This window comes from Carya illinoinensis, chromosome 16 (genome assembly GCF_018687715.1).
Source record: "Carya illinoinensis cultivar Pawnee chromosome 16, C.illinoinensisPawnee_v1, whole genome shotgun sequence".
Taxonomy (NCBI): domain Eukaryota; kingdom Viridiplantae; phylum Streptophyta; class Magnoliopsida; order Fagales; family Juglandaceae; genus Carya; species Carya illinoinensis.
In genome coordinates this window covers 2,239,110-2,257,805 of record NC_056767.1, presented here as the reverse complement: position 1 = coordinate 2,257,805, position 18,696 = coordinate 2,239,110, and the positions used below count along the sequence as shown (strand labels likewise).

At 37.6% G+C, this 18,696-nt stretch overlaps 1 protein-coding gene and 1 non-coding gene across 3 annotated transcripts; both read left to right on the top strand.

The window, feature by feature from the left end:
* The first annotated feature begins 740 nt into the window (after positions 1-740).
* Positions 741-15,231, top strand: LOC122299071 (protein LAZ1 homolog 1). Of its 2 annotated transcripts, XM_043108986.1 has the most exons (10): positions 741-953; positions 1,317-1,426; positions 1,561-1,706; positions 1,916-1,972; positions 2,875-2,983; positions 12,704-12,888; positions 12,985-13,073; positions 13,381-13,636; positions 14,313-14,558; positions 14,648-15,231. In XM_043108986.1, the coding sequence occupies exons 2-10, from the start codon at positions 1,417-1,419 to the stop codon at positions 14,942-14,944; spliced, it is 1,395 nt and encodes a 464-aa protein (XP_042964920.1). In that variant the 5' UTR covers positions 741-953; positions 1,317-1,416; the 3' UTR covers positions 14,945-15,231. The 2 variants fall into 2 exon arrangements, with proteins under 2 accessions (XP_042964920.1, XP_042964919.1); XM_043108985.1 differs by having other exon boundaries at positions 1,317-1,706.
* Positions 15,232-16,241: 1,010 nt separating this feature from the next.
* On the top strand, positions 16,242-16,342 carry LOC122299998. The gene has a single exon (XR_006239849.1). It is a non-coding gene; the product is annotated as a small nucleolar RNA Z221/R21b (small nucleolar RNA).
* Positions 16,343-18,696: the final 2,354 nt, after the last annotated feature.

Below are 18,696 nucleotides of genomic sequence, written 5' to 3'. Positions count from 1 at the left end.
ACTCCAAGTAAATAAAATATATACAAAAAAAATTAAACTAACAGAGGTATAGTTTAGATAGTGAGATGAGATGAAATTATTTTAAAGTTAAAAATTAAATAAAATATTGTTATAATATTATTTTTTAATAGTATTATTATTTTAAAATTTAAAAAAGTTAAATTGTTTATTATATTTTCTATAAAAATTAAAAAAATTATAATAATGAAATGAGATGGAACATTTTTATTATTCAAATGAGTTGTGAGTATTTATTATACCTAGGCCTAACATGGGACTTAAAACTATTCATTTTTATAAAAGTTTAAAAAAATCTAATTGTAAGTATAATTACGTATTAATATATATATTAATATAATATAATTAGTTAAAAAATAAATTTTATTTAAAATAATATTAATTTAAATTTTAAATATAAATAAATTAATATTAATATATAAATTAATACGTAACTTTATTTATTAGTTATAAAATTTCAAAAGTCTACGTTGGGCTGATAGGTAAGGTTAGGCCTTTTACTTCTAGTTGGAACTGGCTGGTAAATTCCAGGCTTGACATGGACATCTTCCCCGTCCGCTATTCCACAGCCAGATCTCGTTCCAAGTCTCTGCCCCGTAAACATGCTGCCGTGGACAAATAAGTTAAAGCACAGATATTCGGATTACCCAAAGCCCAAAGGCTTCGCATCAAAAGACACCTCAGCAAATGGCCTTCGGGAGCCGCGTTATTATTTAACTCACGGTTGAGCTTTGGCTGTGAGGAAAATATGTTTGCTTTCACCGTGGTAGTAGCCTTATTCCTTGTACGACCGGAGAGAACAAAAAGTTTCGTGCGCAGTGATCCCAACTGCCGAAGCGAAATCCAGTTTACTTTCCCTTCGTTCTAATTCGATTTTCCAGGAAAATAATATCGTGACCTTTTGAGATTCTCCAGAGGAAACTTCTCAAGCAGAGGTTCGAGCCTAACCCTATTTTGACTTTTGATCATACTTTTTCCTTCAAAAACAGAATATATGTAATTTTTTTGTGGTTTGTTTCCGATTAGCGGTAATTGGGTTATAGTCGCTCTATTATCGATATTCTAGGGTTTTGGGTTTTCTTTTATTTTTGTCCATGGGGTGGATTTCGACCTGTTTTGGAGAATGTGGTTTTGTTTGATTTGAGGGATGGACTTGGGTTCGCTGAGAATGATAGGTTTGTTTCTAGGGAAGAACTTTCCTTGCCCGCTTGTCTCGTAGCAGAGAAAAAAGAGGAAAAAAAAAAAGAAAAGAGATTTGAAGTTTTTAATTTGATGATTTATTGCGTTGTATTTTTCAGAGATAAGAAGAAAAAAAGGAGGAAAGTATTGAAGTACAAAAAGCTACCTAAACCGATTGTGTCAGCTCGAACATACTCCTAAAGTTGAAACTCTACGATCATGAAGTCCAGTAGGTCACCTGCACGTTGCGTTTATCGGATCATCATGTAGATTTTATTATATAGTTCTACTCAATGGGATGGAGAGGGGTTTTCTATTCGCTGTTTTTTCTTCTCAAACTGGTTGAGTCCTCCGGTGGATCAGGGAAAATGTGGTTGCTTAACTTGGGTGCCGAGTCAACAATATTCTCCAGCTGGCCAATTTTCAGCGCAAGTATATTTGTAGCTGTTGCGGTTGTGCTCTCCATGTATTTGATATTTGAGCATTTAGCTGCTTATAACCAGCCAGAGGTTCTTTTATTTCTATATTTTTTTTATTATTCTTTTGGTGTATTCACAGAATCCCTGTACCATACTGCTATTCTCATATTGCTTCTATCTGTATAATTAACCTTGTATCATCTTTTTGGCTTGGCTAGTTCCACGTAGATTATTACTATTGATTTCTTTTGACATGTTCGTCCAAAGTTGATGATAGCTGTAATGGTTGTAAATCTCAGGAGCAGAAGTTTCTAATTGGTCTCATTCTGATGGTTCCTGTCTATGCACTAGAATCGGTATGACTGATGCTACTTTTTTTTTAATGTTTATTCCCCCTTCATTTTGTTTTGCTTTTTTACCCAATGGTCTGCTGGTTTTTCTTAAATTTCCTAGTAGTTTTTCTTTAACTTTCTATGGATTATCAATGTTGTAATGCCTGTTATTGGATGATGTTTTTTTTAAATCATGAAGTTAAGATGATTTTCATTGTTTGTTATTGATTGGATGATTACTTCATTACAATAAAAGTGGTTTTCTAATTACGGTTGGTTCTTCATAAAATTGGATTCCATTGGATAGAGTTCCGAGGACAGTGGAGTACATTGTCAGCAAAGGCAAGCGGTTCTGACAAACCTAAATTATTTGCATCTGCTTGTCAACATTTCCCCAGAAACAGTTCATCTAATAAAACATATAGCCAGCTCTTGCATGTTTAGAACTAATTTCACGTTGTGGAAGTGTTTGTGCTTCTGTTTTTGTCACTTTTAACTTTCTCATGAATGTTGCATTTATGTTGTTCACTTTATTGTTTGCTTTGGCTCAAGTGGTGATGCGTGGGGTGAAGTTGAGATCAGTCTTCGGTTGAAAAGAAAGTGAAATATCTGGAGTCTTATGGAGCTTCTATGTTAACTTTCTTTGAGAGACATCTGATTGCCTTTCGTATCTCTTTTTGCATAAGAGCTTAAACACATATTATAAAATCAATTCTAATGAACAATATACGCTACTGCATTTGAGAAATATAGCAATGGATTTTTGATAGGATACAGAGTTTGACAACCTTTACTGTTCACATGCTCAAAAAGCCTATTACCCATCTAAATTTTGGGCATTAGCTTGCCTGCATTGCATGAGAAATTCAGTTTGTCTCGTTGTGTAGTTTTAGTCTTTCATTTGTTGACTAATTGTCTGGGTGCAGCTTTTGTCGCTTTTGAATTCAGATGCTGCATTCAACTGTGAAGTAATTCGGGACTGCTATGAGGCTTTTGCATTGTATTGCTTTGAGAGATACCTGATAGCCTGCTTAGGTATGTTGATTGTGCATGCCTGTGTAGATATATTTATTTTATCGATTACAATCATCATTTCTTTAATCTGTTATAATGGATGATACAATCAGTTTTTAATGGAGGTGAGTTTTGTTTTTGTATCTCTTTTCTTCCTTTTAATAGTCGTTGCAAGCTGGCTTGCATGCTTTGATGTGACATAAGTAATTTTTTTTTTTGATAAGTAAACGATAGTATTAATAAGAATAGGCATAGCCCAAGTACACAAGGAGGTATACAAGAGATAACACCTATCTAGTTCGCTAAGTAGGACAAAAGGAAATCATGTACATTTAGGCCATTGAAATCTATGGCCTTTGCCTAACGCAAAGCTCTGGAGGCCCCGAGAGCAGGTCACGGACGCGGTGGACTCGAGGCCACCTGGGCCAGCGAAGGGACAGACGGCGACGGTGAAGGGACAGACGGCGTCGGAGAAGGGACAGACGTCGACGGCGAAGGGACAGACATCGGAAAACACCGTAGTCGACCCCGGAGAACTTCCTGGACTGGATCCGACGCGTTTTTCGGGGGGGATTGTTCATGTAACTCCGGCGACGGTGGAATCTCTGAAGGTGAAACAGAAAACGCCGGTGATGATGGAGCAACAATTATTACCGCCACGAGAGGAGGTCTGTGTAGTACGAGAACATCTGTCCATGTTTTTCCCCGAGATCTGTACACAGAAGTTGCCGACTCCATCAACGGAAACCAAAGCTGACCAGAAAGAGATACCTGTCACGGTGGAGCATTTGGATCTTATTGAGGAAAATGGAGTTGAGCAGAACATGGAGCTTGTGGAAGACAGCAGCGTGAGCTTTCATCAAAGCATCTTAGCGGAGAATACTGACATCTCGGTGGTACCAGAGTCTCAAGAGATAAATAAAATGAACTCTGTGGTTGAATGGGAAGGCTGCAACTCGTTGGATGACGAATTTGAGAATGGGGACAGAACTCCATTCCCATTGAATTGTGAGTTACCTGGTGATTTTGATACATCAACTTGGGTGTTCAATAAGGTAAAAGATATTCAACATGTGGTGGGATTGAAGTGTGTAGGATATGAAGAACAATTTTTAGCACTCCTTACGGCTATTGAGGCGGGGCACATGATTGATAAAAAGATGGGATCTAAGAAACAGAGGGAACTCAAGAGACTTAATTGGTCCTTAAATGAAGGTAGTTCAAGTCGGAATAGATCTAAAGGGAAGGGTACCGTGGTTTCTTTATGAAGCCTAAAATTTTGTCTTGGAATGTGCGTGGGCTAAATGAGTTTAATAAGCGCCAGCGCATAAAATATTTGCTTCGGGAATGGAGGGCAGACATCGTTTGTTTTCAAGAAACAAAACTGAAATTGGTGAACCGAAAAATTGTGAGAAGTGTGTGGAGCTGTTCGTATGTAGACTGGGTGTATTTGGCTTCAAATGGGGCCTCTGGCGGTATTCTTGTGATGTGGGATAAAAGAGTGATGGAAAAAATGGAGGAATATATAGGAGATTACACAGTGGCTTGTTCGTTTAAGATGGTGGAAGATAACTTTATGTGGGCTTTTGCAGGTATCTATGGACCAAATGTTGATAATATCAGAAAACATTTATGGGATGAACTTGCTGGATTACACACTTGGTGGGACCTCCCATGGTGCATTGGTGGTGATTTCAACATTATAAGATTCCCTAGTGAAAGATCTGGAGATAACCGTCTTCGCTCAGCTATGTCAGAGTTCTCAGATTGCATTTTTGACTTGAACTTGATAGATCTTCCACTTACAGGAGGCCTTTTTACCTGGTCCAATAGCCAAACGTGGTCTCGCTTAGACCGTTTCCTCATTTCGCCGGAGTGGGAAAGTAAGTTTCCAGAGGTGTGCCAGAAGAGATTGCCACGAGTGGGGTCCGATCACTTCCCCATTTTACTAGATGGAGGAGGCATTCAAGGCGGTCGGCGTTATTTCAAATTTGAAAATATGTGGCTTAAGAGTGAGGGTTTTGTGGAAAGGGTAAGGCTTTGGTGGACATCATATCAAGTTTTTGGTAGTCCCTCTCACATACTTGCAGGTAAACTAAAAGCTTTAAAGACTGACTTAAAGCTTTGGAATTCTCATACCTTCGGAGACTTGGGGGAACAAAAGAAAACCATGCTGGAGGAACTACAGAGTATAGAGAGGTTCATGGAAATTAGAGATCTTACCCCAGAGGAGATTTCGCGCAAGGCAGAGTTGAACTCAGAAATAGAGAAAGTATTATCTCTGGAAGAAATTTCTTGGCGTCAGAAGTCAAGAGCATTGTGTCTGAAAGAAGGGGACCGAAGCACAAAATTCTTCCATAGAGTGGCCAACTCTCATAGGAGAAACAACACTATTGAGATGCTGCAGATTAATGATAGTGAATGTACGGAGGCTCCAGTGATTAAGGAACATGTGGTAAGTTTCTATGAACAACTTTTTACAGAAAAGGAGAGATGGAGGCCAAATTTGGATGGACTCAGTTTTGATTCTATTGAGCCACAAACTGCGTCATGGTTGGAAAGAGCTTTTGAGGAAACTGAGGTAATTGAAGTGATTAGAAGAATGGCAAAAGATAAAGCACCAGGACCAGATGGTTTCTCAATAGGATTCTTTCAAACTTGCTGGGAGGTTGTGAAAGAGGATATTATGAATGTGTTCCAAGAATTATATGTGGGAGGAAAATTCCAGAAAAGTTTGAATGCTACTTTCATTGCCTTAATCCCGAAGAAGACAGGGGCATCGGAGGTGAAAGACTTTAGACCCATTAGCCTCATAAATGGGGTTTACAAAATCATCTCAAAGGTGCTTGCAAACAGGTTAGGGGTGACCTTGGCTAAAATAATCTCAAAACCACAAAATGCTTTTGTAAGGGGCCGTCAAATTCTAGATTCTGTCTTAATAGCCAATGAATGCCTGGATAGTAGAATAAAATCTGGATGTGCAGGGATCATCTGCAAGTTAGATATGGAGAAGGCATATGACCATGTAAATTGGGATTTCCTCCTTTATTTATTGAAGAGATGTGGTTTTGGAGAGAAATGGTGTATGTGGATCAGATGGTGTATCTCAACGGCCAGATTTTCAGTTCTGATCAATGGCAACCCAGAAGGTTTCTTTAATAGTTCCCGGGGACTAAGACAGGGAGATCCGTTGTCACCACTTCTCTTTGTTATCATCATGGAAGCACTGAGCAGGATGTTAACGGCCCTAGTTAACAATGGTCTTATGGCAGGTTTTTCACTGGGGGATTTAAATAGGGGCACTGTTTCAATTTCACACTTGCTTTTCGCCGATGATACTTTAATTTTCTGCGAGGCAGAGCAGGACCAACTTAGTTCTCTGAAGGCGCTCCTTCTGTGCTTTGAGGCAGTATCAGGGCTGAGAGTGAACTTTGATAAGTCAGAGATGGTACCGGTTGGTAGTTTAAGTAATACTCGGCAGTTGGCGGGCATACTTGGGTGCAAAGTGGCTTCTTTCCCAATGACTTATCTGGGCTTACCGTTGGGGGCTGCTTCAAGAGCCTTAACGATTTGGGACACAGTTATTGAGAAGATAGAACGAAGATTGGCAGGATGGAAAAGATTATATTTGTCAAAAGGAGGGAGAGTGACCCTTATCAAAAGCACTCTTTCTAACTTACCAACTTATTTTTTATCTCTATTTCCTATCCCAGCAGGTGTGGCGGCGCGGCTTGAAAAACTATACCGAGACTTTCTATGGGGTGGGATGGGGGAAGAATTTAAGTTCCATCTAGTCGGTTGGGACAAGGTGTGTAGACCAATTCATTCAGGTGGACTAGGGATAAAGAACTTGAGGTTGTTTAATCAAGCTCTCTTGGGAAAATGGTTATGGAGATACAATGTGGAACCGGACGCTCTTTGGAAACTAGTAGTTGATTGTAAATATGGTCGGTCTTGGGGAGGTTGGTGTACTAGAGAGGGCAATGGGCCGATCGGTGTGGGGATTTGGAGGCATATAAGACGAGGATGGAGGGCTTTTGCTAACTGTACTAGTTTGGTGGTGGGGGAAGGAACGCGTATAAAATTTTGGAAGGATGTTTGGTGTGGGGAGGTGGCACTAAAGGATTCTTTTCCTTTAGCTTTTCGAGTGGCAAGTGACCAAGAAGCAGCGGTGGTGGATCTCATGACACTCTCAGGAGATCAAGTTCAATGGAATGTGACCTTTACTAGAGCAGCGCAAGATTGGGAAATAGACAATTTTGAGGCCTTTTTTCGTTTGCTATACTCCAAGAAACCGAATGGACTGCAAGTCGACAAATTGTGGTGGATACCAGCGGGTAAGGGTATTTTTTCAGTTCGCTCATTTTATAAGGCCCTTACAGCTTCACCGAATCCTCAATTCCCATGGAAAAGACTGTGGAGGAACAAGGCGCCTCCTAAAGCACTGTTTTTCACATGGACAGCAGCCCTGGGTAAAATTTTGACCACTGATAACTTGAGGAAGCGAAGGATAATCATTTTAGATTGGTGTTGTATGTGTAAGAAAGCCGGTGAGACAGTGGACCATCTCTTATTACACTGTGAGACAGCCAGGTCTCTGTGGTGCGAAATTTTCAGTCGTGTAGGGTTAAGTTGGGTGATGCCGGCTTCAGTGGTTGGGCTTTTGGCGAGTTGGGTGATGCCGGGAGGTACTTCACAAATCAAAGATATTTGGAAGATGGTCCCTATCTGCATTATGTGGTGCTTATGGCGAGAGCGTAACGAGAGGACCTTCGAAGAGAAGGAGCGCACACTAGGGGAGCTGAGTCTGCTTTTTTTCAGTACTTTGTTTCAATGGGCCATTGCAATAGATTTCAATGGCCTAAATGTACATGATTTCCTTTTGTCCTACTTAGCGAACTAGATAGGTGTTATCTCTTGTATACCTCCTTGTGTACTTGGGCTATGCCTATTCTTATTAATACTATCGTTTACTTATCAAAAAAAAAAAAAAATCTATGGCAATGGCCCATTGAAACAAAGTACTGAAAAAAAACAGACGCAGCTCCCCTAGTGTGCGCTCCTTCTCTTTGAAGGTCCTCTCGTTACGCTCTCGCCATAAGCATCACATAATGCAGATAGGGACCATCTTCCAAATAGTTTTGATTTGTGAAGTACCTCCCGGCATCACCCAACTCGCCAAAAGCCCAACCACTGAAGCCAGCATCACCCAACTTAACCCTACACGACTGAAAATTTCGCACCACAGAGACCTGGCTGTCTCACAGTGTAATAAGAGATGGTCCACTGTCTCACTGGCTTTCTTACACATACAACACCAATCTAAAATGATTATCCTTCGCTTCCTCAAGTTATCAGTGGTCAAAATTTTACCCAGGGCTGCTGTCCATGTGAAAAACAGTACTTTAGGAGGCGCCTTATTCCTCCAGAGTCTTTTCCATGGGAATTGAGGATTCGGTGAAGCTGTAAGGGCCTTATAAAATGAGCGAACTGAAAAAATACCCTTACCCGCTGGTATCCACCACAATTTGTCGACTTGCAGTCCATTCGGTTTCTTGGAGTATAGCAAACGAAAAAAGGCCTCAAAATTGTCTATTTCCCAATCTTGCACTGCTCTAGTGAAGGTCACATTCCATTGAACTTCATCTCCTGAGAGGGTCATGAGATCCGCCACCGCTGCTTCTTGGTCACTTGCCACTCGAAAAGCTAAAGGAAAGGAATCCTTTAGTGCCACCTCCCCACACCAAACATCCTTCCAAAATTTTATACGCGTTCCTTCCCCCACCACCAAACTAGTACGGTTAGCAAAAGCCCTCCATCCTCGTCTTATATGCCTCCAAATCTCCACACCGATTGGCCCATTGCCCTCTCTAGTACACCAACCTCCCCAAGACCGACCATATTTACAATCAACTACTAGTTTCCAAAGAGCGTCCGGTTCCACATTGTATCTCCATAACCATTTTCCCAAGAGAGCTTGATTAAACAATCTCAAGTTCTTTATCCCTAGTCCACTTGAATGAATTGGTCTACACACCTTGTGTAACATACGAACCTAGAATTTAGGTTAAGTCAGTTAGAAATTATTTAGTTATGTTATGATTATATTTATTCTTTTTATTAATTACTTATTTATTAAATTATCTCTATGGTAAGATTTTAAGTAATTAGATTGCTACGACACGTTTTCTAGAAAGATTAGTAACGTCTAGTGCCTCGTATAGGTCACGAGCTACGACATGAGATTTCTGAAGCAGCGCTAAGAGGTAAATAGTATGATCATATAAATGTACACGTAATGTAAATATTATAATTGGGTATGATAATATGATATGGTTTTGAGGGTTATCTACGTTGCGCTAAGAGCCAAGTCAAGGTTAGATTGCTTTCACGAACTTCTATGAATTACGATGATTTACATGAAAGTAAGCCTATATATATGTTATGCTTTTATGGATTGTTGATTGATGGATTGAATGTTACAAAAATCACATGGAAATCATGATATGATCATATAATAATTTAATATAGGTATTCTATGAATTAAAATAGCCAGATCATGCATGCTTCATTCATGTAGTACTTAGACCATATATGCCATGTATTGTTCATGCAATAACTTAAGTCAAGCATGCCATGTAATAAATGGCCTAATCATGTATGACATGTTCATTAGTTCTCAGATCATGCATGCCATGAAATGTCATAAAATGATCAAATCATGTTAGGCCATGTCATGCTATACTATACCATGTACAAGAATATATCATGTTATGCCATGCCATGTACAAGAATATGCCATGCTAGAAAAGTCTAAGAAGTCCAAGAAAATTATCATGCATCAAGAAAGATAAACATTTTAAGGTAACACGGATCCAAGCGTGTTTACCACAGTTATGCTAAGACGGTACCACGGACTCAAGCGTGGTTACCACAAGTTAAGTGAAACACGGACTCAAGCGTGTTTCACTCCATGTCATGCAAGTTAAGTGAACATGGACCCAAGCATGTTTCACTTCATGTCAAATAAGATAAGTGAAACACAGACCCAAGCGTGTTTCACTCCATGTCAAGCAAGATAAGTGAAACACGGACTCAAGCGTGTTTCACTCCATGTCAAGCAAGATAAGTGAAACACGGACCCAAGCGTGTTTCACTCCACGTCAAGCAGGATAAGTGAAATACGGACTCAAGCGTATTTCACTTCATGTTATGCAAGTTAAGTGAAACACGAACTCAAGCGTGTTTCACTACATGACAAGTTATGTGGTGCCATGGACTCAAGCGTGGTTCACCATGAAATAAGTACAATTCAAGATAAACAAGTTACTCATGCATTCACGCTTCAGGTTTGCCATGATTATGAGTGTTTCCACCCATGTTAATCCATGAATGTTATATGAAAGTTATGATAAGGCTTTAAAAACCAAATTTATGCTAAGTTAGATAGTATTTTACGGTATGATGTATTATTTACTGAGTATTCGACTCATTTTTGTTGTTTGTCTTTTTGTTTTCTTCTATGTTGATTGCCACAGATGGTGATTATGATGATGCAGAGCTGGATGGCCAGGAGTAGATTTAGTATAAGGACTTAGAGATGAATAAGTGTCTTTTACACAAGGATTAAGTTTCTTTTATGTCATTTCAATTATTAGTCTTGTTTAAGATTAGCTCATGTTTTGCTTTATTCAGTTTCAAGTTTCAAGACTATTTATATCCTTTCAGTTAAGTTTCTTTCAATAAATAAGGTATTTCAGAGTAATGAGTCTTTTTACCGGGCATTTTATTATGTTTGTTAGTAACGTCTCTATCCTACGGGAACGGGGTGTTACACCTTGTCCCAACCGACTAGATGGAACTTAAATTCTTCCCCCATCCCACTCCATAGAAAGTCTCGATATAGTTTTTCAAGCCGCGCCGCCACACCTGCTGGGATAGGAAATAGAGATAAAAAATAAGTTGGTAAGTTAGAAAGAGTGCTTTTGATAAGGGTCACTCTCCCTCCTTTTGACAAATATAATCTTTTCCATCCTGCCAATCTTCGTTCTATCTTCTCAATAACTGTGTCCCAAATCGTTAAGGCTCTTGAAGCAGCCCCTAACGGTAAGCCCAGATAAGTCATAGGAAAAGAAGCCACTTTGCACCCAAGTATGCCAACTAACTGCCGAGTATTACTTAAACTACCAACCGGTACCATCTCTGACTTATCAAAGTTCACTCTCAGCCCTGATACTGCCTCAAAGCACAGAAGGAGCGCCTTCAGAGAACTAAGTTGGTCCTGCTCTGCCTCGCAGAAAATTAAAGTATCATCGGCGAAAAGCAAGTGTGAAATTGAAACAGTGCCCCTATTTAAATCCCCCAGTGAAAAACCTGCCATAAGACCATTGTTAACTAGGGCCGTTAACATCCTGCTCAGTGCTTCCATGATGATAACAAAGAGAAGTGGTGACAACGGATCTCCCTGTCTTAACCCCCGGGAACTATTAAAGAAACCTTCTGGGTTGCCATTGATCAGAACTGAAAATCTGGCCGTTGAGATACACCATCTGATCCACATACACCATTTCTCTCCAAAACCACATCTCTTCAATAAATAAAGGAGGAAATCCCAATTTACATGGTCATATGCCTTCTCCATATCTAACTTGCAAATGATCCCTGCACATCCAGGTTTTAATCTACTATCCAGGCATTCATTGGCTATTAAGACAGAATCTAGAATTTGACGGCCCCTTACAAAAGCATTTTGTGGTTTTGAGATTATTTTAGCCAAGGTCACCCCTAACCTGTTTGCAAGCACCTTTGAGATGATTTTGTAAACCCCATTTATGAGGCTAATAGGTCTAAAGTCTTTCATCTCCGATGCCCCTATCTTCTTCGGGATTAAGGCAATGAAAGTAGCATTCAAACTTTTCTGGAATTTTCCTCCCACATATAATTCTTGGAACACATTCATAATATCCTCTTTCACAACCTCCCAGCAAGTTTGAAAGAATCCTATTGAGAAACCATCTGGTCCTGGTGCTTTATCTTTTGCCATTCTTCTGATTACTTCAATTATCTCATTTTCCTCAAAAGCTCTTTCCAACCATGACGTAGTTTGTGGCTCAATAGAATCAAAACTGAGTCCATCCAAATTTGGCCTCCATCTCTCTTTTTCTGTAAAAAGTTGTTCATAGAAACTTACCACATGTTCCTTAATCACTGGAGCCTCCGTACATTCACTATCATTAATCTACAGCATCTCAATAGTGTTGTTTCTCCTATGAGAGTTGGCCACTCTATGGAAAAATTTTGTGCTTCGGTCCCATTCTTTCAGCCACAATGCTCTTGACTTCTGATGCCAAGAAATTTCTTCCAGAGATAATACTTTCTCTATTTCTGAGTTCAACTCTGTCTTGCGCGAAATCTCCTCTGGGGTAAGAACTCTTAACTTCCATGAACCTCTCTATACTCTGTAGTTCCTCCAGCATGGTTTTCTTTTGTTCCCCCAAGTCTCCGAAGGTATGAGAATTCCAAAGCTTTAAGTCAGTCTTTAAAGCTTTTAGTTTACTTGCAAGTATGTGAGAGGGACTACCAAAAACTTGATATGATGTCCACCAAAGCCTTACCCTTTCCACAAGTAATTGATAGGTTGGACAATTGAAATTATGAAGTTCCTGATAACAATGTAATATTATTGACCTTAGAATTTTGATATTATTTTCATTTATTTGACAAAAAAATTGCTGCTTGTAGGTGGTGAAGAAAGGACAATTGAGTTCATGGAAAGCCAGAGGCTACTCGATTCCAGCACACCTCTTTTGAAAGAAGCTTATACTTATGGAGTTGTAGAACATCCTTTTCCGCTAAATTTTGTCCTGAGAGATTGGTATCTTGGTCCTGACTTCTATAATGCTGTGAAAATTGGCATTGTTCAATATGTATGTGTGCACCTTTTAATTGAAGATTATTACAATGTTCTTTTTTTTTTTTTTTTCACAGTCCCTTTTTGATACTTACCTAAATATTATTTCCAGATGATACTGAAGATGATCTGTGCGCTGCTAGCAATGATTCTAGAAGCTTTTGGGGTTTATGGGGAAGGGAAGTTTGAGTGGAATTACGGGTAATACATTCTCACCAAAATTCAGAAGGTTTTAATCAGCTTGTGAATTTATAATGACAGACATGCACAAACGCATACTCACTCACAGTGGCACATAAATGCTCACATCTATAAATGCACTTTCCAGGCATCCTCCCACCATACACAAACATGTTAACACGACTGTTTATAAGTGCACGATTGAGAAATATATGTGCATGCTTGTGTTTACTAAAGGCAAAGTCAAGCTGAGATTACATTTGCTCTGCGATTTGTTAAGTTTCTCTACCGTTGTTGCAATATCTCAATGTCTCTCGTTTGTTTGCAGCTATCCATACTTGGCTGTTGTTCTTAATTTCAGTCAGACATGGGCTCTATATTGCCTTGTACAGTTCTATACCGTTATAAAGGATAAATTGGAACCAATTAAACCTCTGGCAAAGTTTTTGACTTTCAAATCTATTGTATTCCTGACATGGTGGCAAGGCATTGCCGTTGCATTTCTTTTCTCCATGGGATTTTTGAAAGGATCTTTGGCTCAGGAGCTGCAAACACGTATTCAAGACTACATCATCTGTATAGAGGTATGAATGGGAAATACATGTCTATGATTACTTTTCATTTCCTGACAAACATGTTTACTTTCAAACTTCTTTTGACTTTAGAATAGCTTTTTAGATGATATTTAATTTTGAGATTTTTTTTCCTTTCAAAATTGACCTCTTTTGATGTTTTGATAATATGGGTGGAAAAGGTTTTGTGGTCATTAGTGCGAGTGAATTATAGTTTGAAAGTGGTGTGCAAACTACCTTTTTTCCAGATTTTGTGATTTAATTTTAGCTTAATTAGTGCTTTAGGTTAATTTTTTTCACTTATTTTGTCTCTTTTTGATAATAGACCACTGATAAAGATGATTTATTGTTATATTTTGTTTAGTTGGTTGTGGTTTGTTACATGGTCGGATTTTGACATTCTTATTTTCTTCTAAAATACTGATAAATAAAAAAAACTTGATGCTATACCGCTTGAATCCTACAGCATTGAACAGGCATTGAGTGTGCCTTTGTGGCTTCTAAATGCTGAAAAACCATACAGGTTTTGTTAAACAATTTGTGTTTGTGAAGTAATTTATGAAGCGCAATGTTTTTGGTTGTTAGAGTATTTGATTGTTAGTCATATCAAGACAAAACCTGTATTTAATTTCGTGGATGATCAAGAGTCTACACTTGCACGGCTTCTAATTTTAAGCTTGCCAAATAGATGGGTGTTGCTGCTGTGGTGCACTTGCATGTCTTCCCAGCAGTACCTTACAAACGAGGAGAACGATGTGTTCGCAACGTAGCTGTGATGGCAGACTATGCCTCATTAGGAGCACCTCCTGATCCAGAGGAGGTTCGTGACTGCGAAAGATCTACTAGAATACGCCTGGCTCGGCATGATGAGCGAGAAAAACGTTTGAATTTCCCTCAGAGTGTCCGTGATGTAGTCCTTGGAAGTGGTGAAATTGTGGGATACCAAGCCTTTCCTTTCATTTTAGTTCTTGAATTTCCTTAGCCTTATTTTTTCCTCCTTTGCTGACGAATTTTCTCTTTCAGATTGTTGATGACATGAAGTACACCGTGTCACATGTTGTAGAACCAGTTGAAAGGGGAATTGCAAAAATAAATGAAACCTTCCAACAGATATCTGAAAATGTGAAACGCCATGAGGAGCAGAGGAGGAGCATCAAGGATGATAGTTATCTCATCCCGTTGAATTCATGGACGAGGGAATTTTCTGAAGTCGACGATAGTCTTGTCGGAGGTAGTGTCAGTGACAGTGGTTTGTCCACTGGGAAAAGACAGCATCACCTGTCCAAAGCCTCAGCATCTCGAACTAAAACTGGCAGATAATGTTCACAACATATATACCATGTAAATACGCACAATTCAAATTCATATTGCACCACTTGGTGCAGCGTGAATTTTCATTGCCGTTGCTTTTCATTGCCGTCGCGGAAGAGTTGGTGGCTGTGGGGGGTAAGAGAGTTGCTAATTGGGAAAGGGTCGATTGAGAGACCCAAAAAATGATGGCCAATTGGCCAATAGTTATTCCATCACACCAATGTTACTGTTATATCCGAACTCTTTAACAATGAAATGAATCGCCCTGGGAGAAAATGCAAGATTTATGTTCAAAACTTTTGTTTGAAAGTTGGTACAAAGCGCACACTCCTGATGCAACAAACATAATGTAAGTTTAAAGAATTTTATGTTCAAAATTTCCAAGTTTTTTAAAAATCATCTTGTTATTAACGGGGTGGAAGGTGTTCATTTCAGATTGTAAACAAAATATTCTTCTATATTATGATAAAAATCCAACCATCGACCCAAAAGTTTTAAGAATGTTATAAGAATGTTAAATGCTAAGTTGGTTAATCCCTTTAACTTTTAGAATTATAACATTTCAATATGCTTCTGAATTCGGTACATTGACTTGGTGGTGGTCTTTTTCCTAATCTATAGGTTGTCCCTTCGTTTGAACTCGTGATATGGTTAATACTAATTGTTAAAAGCATACCATTGATTTAAAAGTCTTATAACTACTATTTGTAATTTGGTTAAGTCTTTGACTCTCATGACATCATAATATATTACCAGTAACTTCATTATAATAAATAAATAAATATGTTATTATCCTTAAAAAAAATCTCTTAAGTCGAGGTGTGTTTCATGTCTTTTCGATAGAGAGAAATTATATTTACAGTTTTAAAATATGTAAATTTCGTATATTTATTTTTAAAAAAATAGTTAAATATAAGATACGAAAAATCAATTTTTAGTACATTATTTTTACACCACACATATGTTAAGAGGAAAAAAAAAAAAAAAGATAAAATAATAAAAATATGTGTATAGTGTAGAAATGATGGTGAATTTTTCAATGTAATATAGACAAGAATAAGAGGGTTAAAATGGCATCACACTTTTTAAAAAGGGAATTAGGGTTTTGGTCTTGTCGTCTCTCCCCTTCTCTCCGTCTATATATATAAATATAGCTGTTCGATAAAACCCTACGCCGATACCAATCTTCTTCTTCTAGTGTCGCTGTGTCTCTCTAGCTATCTCTCTTATATATGTCCATAGTTTTTGGAAATGTTAGGTTTTTTGGGGCAATGAATTTCCATGAAGGATTATAATTTCCGGAGAGGGACGGTGATGAGTACCAGAGAAAGTCATGCACCACTCTGACGATTTTTAAATCGATCTGTGCTGATAAATTTTCTCATACCCATAATATTCTCTGAGTTCCTTTCTTTGCATATATCTTTCTTAGTTGATTCGCTTCCTTTATTTCTCTCTCTTTTTTCTGCAATCATTTATTGTTTAAATCTCTCTGCTTTATTGTTTAGAAATTTCTGTATGATTTTACAAAATTCATTGAAACTTAGATTAAAGGGAAAAAAAAAAGGAGGAATCACATGATGGGGTCTTCTTCTTAATCAGATAGAAGACCTAAGCCATGATGCGGACCTATACTCTTTGTGAGGATGATCTTTGGTTTCTGATGGTTCCCCTGTTTGATATTACTGTTAACCTATTTCTGCATAATTATTTCATGTTGAGTCTGAGCTCTTTATTTCTCATACCTAGCTTGAGAAGAGGGGCTTGACATAATTGGATCTTTTGATTTCACCAGTTGAAAGAAAAATTGTCCAATTATTTGGGTGAAAGACATCCAATGTACTTGTATTTGTTTGTGTTCTGAGAGGATTAGGATGTCTTTTGGATTGGATGAGATGAGTTAAGATGAAAATTAAATAAAAAATTAAATTATTTATTATATTATATATGAAAATTTGAAAAAATTATAATGATGAGATGAAATGTAGATGAAATACTTGTTGGATTCAAACAGGGCCTAAATGATATCATTACCATCAATTGGTTGATAATTTTATGATAAATGAATTTTCCAAACACTCCATTCATCAAAGGATTGTGATAATGTTGTTGGGTTGCTGTTGTGACCAGCAATGCATCTCCCTCAAGAATGATGGATTTGAGTTGTAGAGACCTTGCATGTTGTACTATATAATATGGAGCATCTTGTTTGGTCTCAACTCGAATTTAGAATAGCCATTGCACTCATTATGGTATCGATTTTCATAGAAAGGACTAATATATATATATAATATTTATATTTATATTGAATTTATATATTATATAGAAAATGTTTTTATATTAATATTATAATTTTTAATATAATAATTGGTATAATATATAAATTTTAATATAAAATTAATACAACATAAAATTTTAATCTTAAAAGCCATAAAGTATTGGAGGAATCGGTTCTCAAGTTTCAACTTATATGGTTCCTAATGATAAACCAGAAATTCAAATCTGACAAATATAAGAGAAATAGTTTCAATTTCTGTCATGACTAGGTCTGTATCGATTCTTAAATTTTTAAAAGAAAAAATCTTCACAATTTTCCAACACTCCACACTTCACATTTTTTTTTTTAATTTTTATTATTTTATTTTTTATTAAATATTTAATATATAAATAATGAATAAAAGAATTAAATTAATTTAAAAAGAATAAATTTAAAAAAAAATATTAAAAAAATATTAAAAAATTAAAAAAAAGTGGAGTGTGGTATGTTGGGAGGTTGTGTAGCATTTCTCAAAATAATATTATATACCATACTCTCATCTTATTTTCATTCTATTAAATAAGATGTAGTTTATTTATCACCATTAGAGGATAAAAGAATATGCAATAAATGATTATTCAATAATAGTAAATGTGTCATATCATACTTAGTAGGATGAAAGTAGGACAATGAGTGCATGCATAGCCCAAAAAGACAGAACTCACATCTCAATCAAGAAAAAAATTTCATGTGCAGTCACTTTTACGTATTCTTTTGCACACTTCAGTGATGTGATTGGCTGCGTATTAAAAAATAATTAATGTAGTCAATTATATTAGTAAAGTGCTTAAGGAATATGTAAAAGTGATTGTATATAATATTATTCTAATCAAGAAATGTAGGTTTCAAAAAGGTGTAACTCACTACTTAAGTAAAAATCTAAGAAATTTCTCTAAATTCTTGAACTTAGGTCTACACACCGACCAACCCATGCTGGTTTTGGGCCTTACCCGACTGCACACCAGGGCCAAAACGACCTAACCCGAAATATTCAGGTCGGGTCTAAAAAGAATACACTAGTTATAACTTAATAGAGCTCAGAAAAATAAAAAGATAAAAAAATATCCAATTTCCATGGATCAAGAGGGGAAAGAAAGCCAGGAAAAAAAATGGAAAGAAAGCGAGTGAAATACCATTTGGAGAGAGGGAGAAAGAATGATGTTGTGGGCCATGTTAGCATTTTAGTGGTTGGACTTGGAGTGCTCTGTCTAGATTGGCAGGTCATCAGTTTCTAGGCGGCCATGATTATTGTCCTAGTACCTCACGCTGAGGTGGGGTTTGGTCATGATGAGCAGATGGTCATGGCGGGATATAAGCTTGTCCTGGATCGTGGATGACGTTATGTGGAGGATTGTTAGGGACCTCGGTTTTGTCCTTAAATAGTAAGTCTACGAACTCGACTTGGTGATGTTGGTGACCGAGTGATCTTGCCAACTTGCTTGGC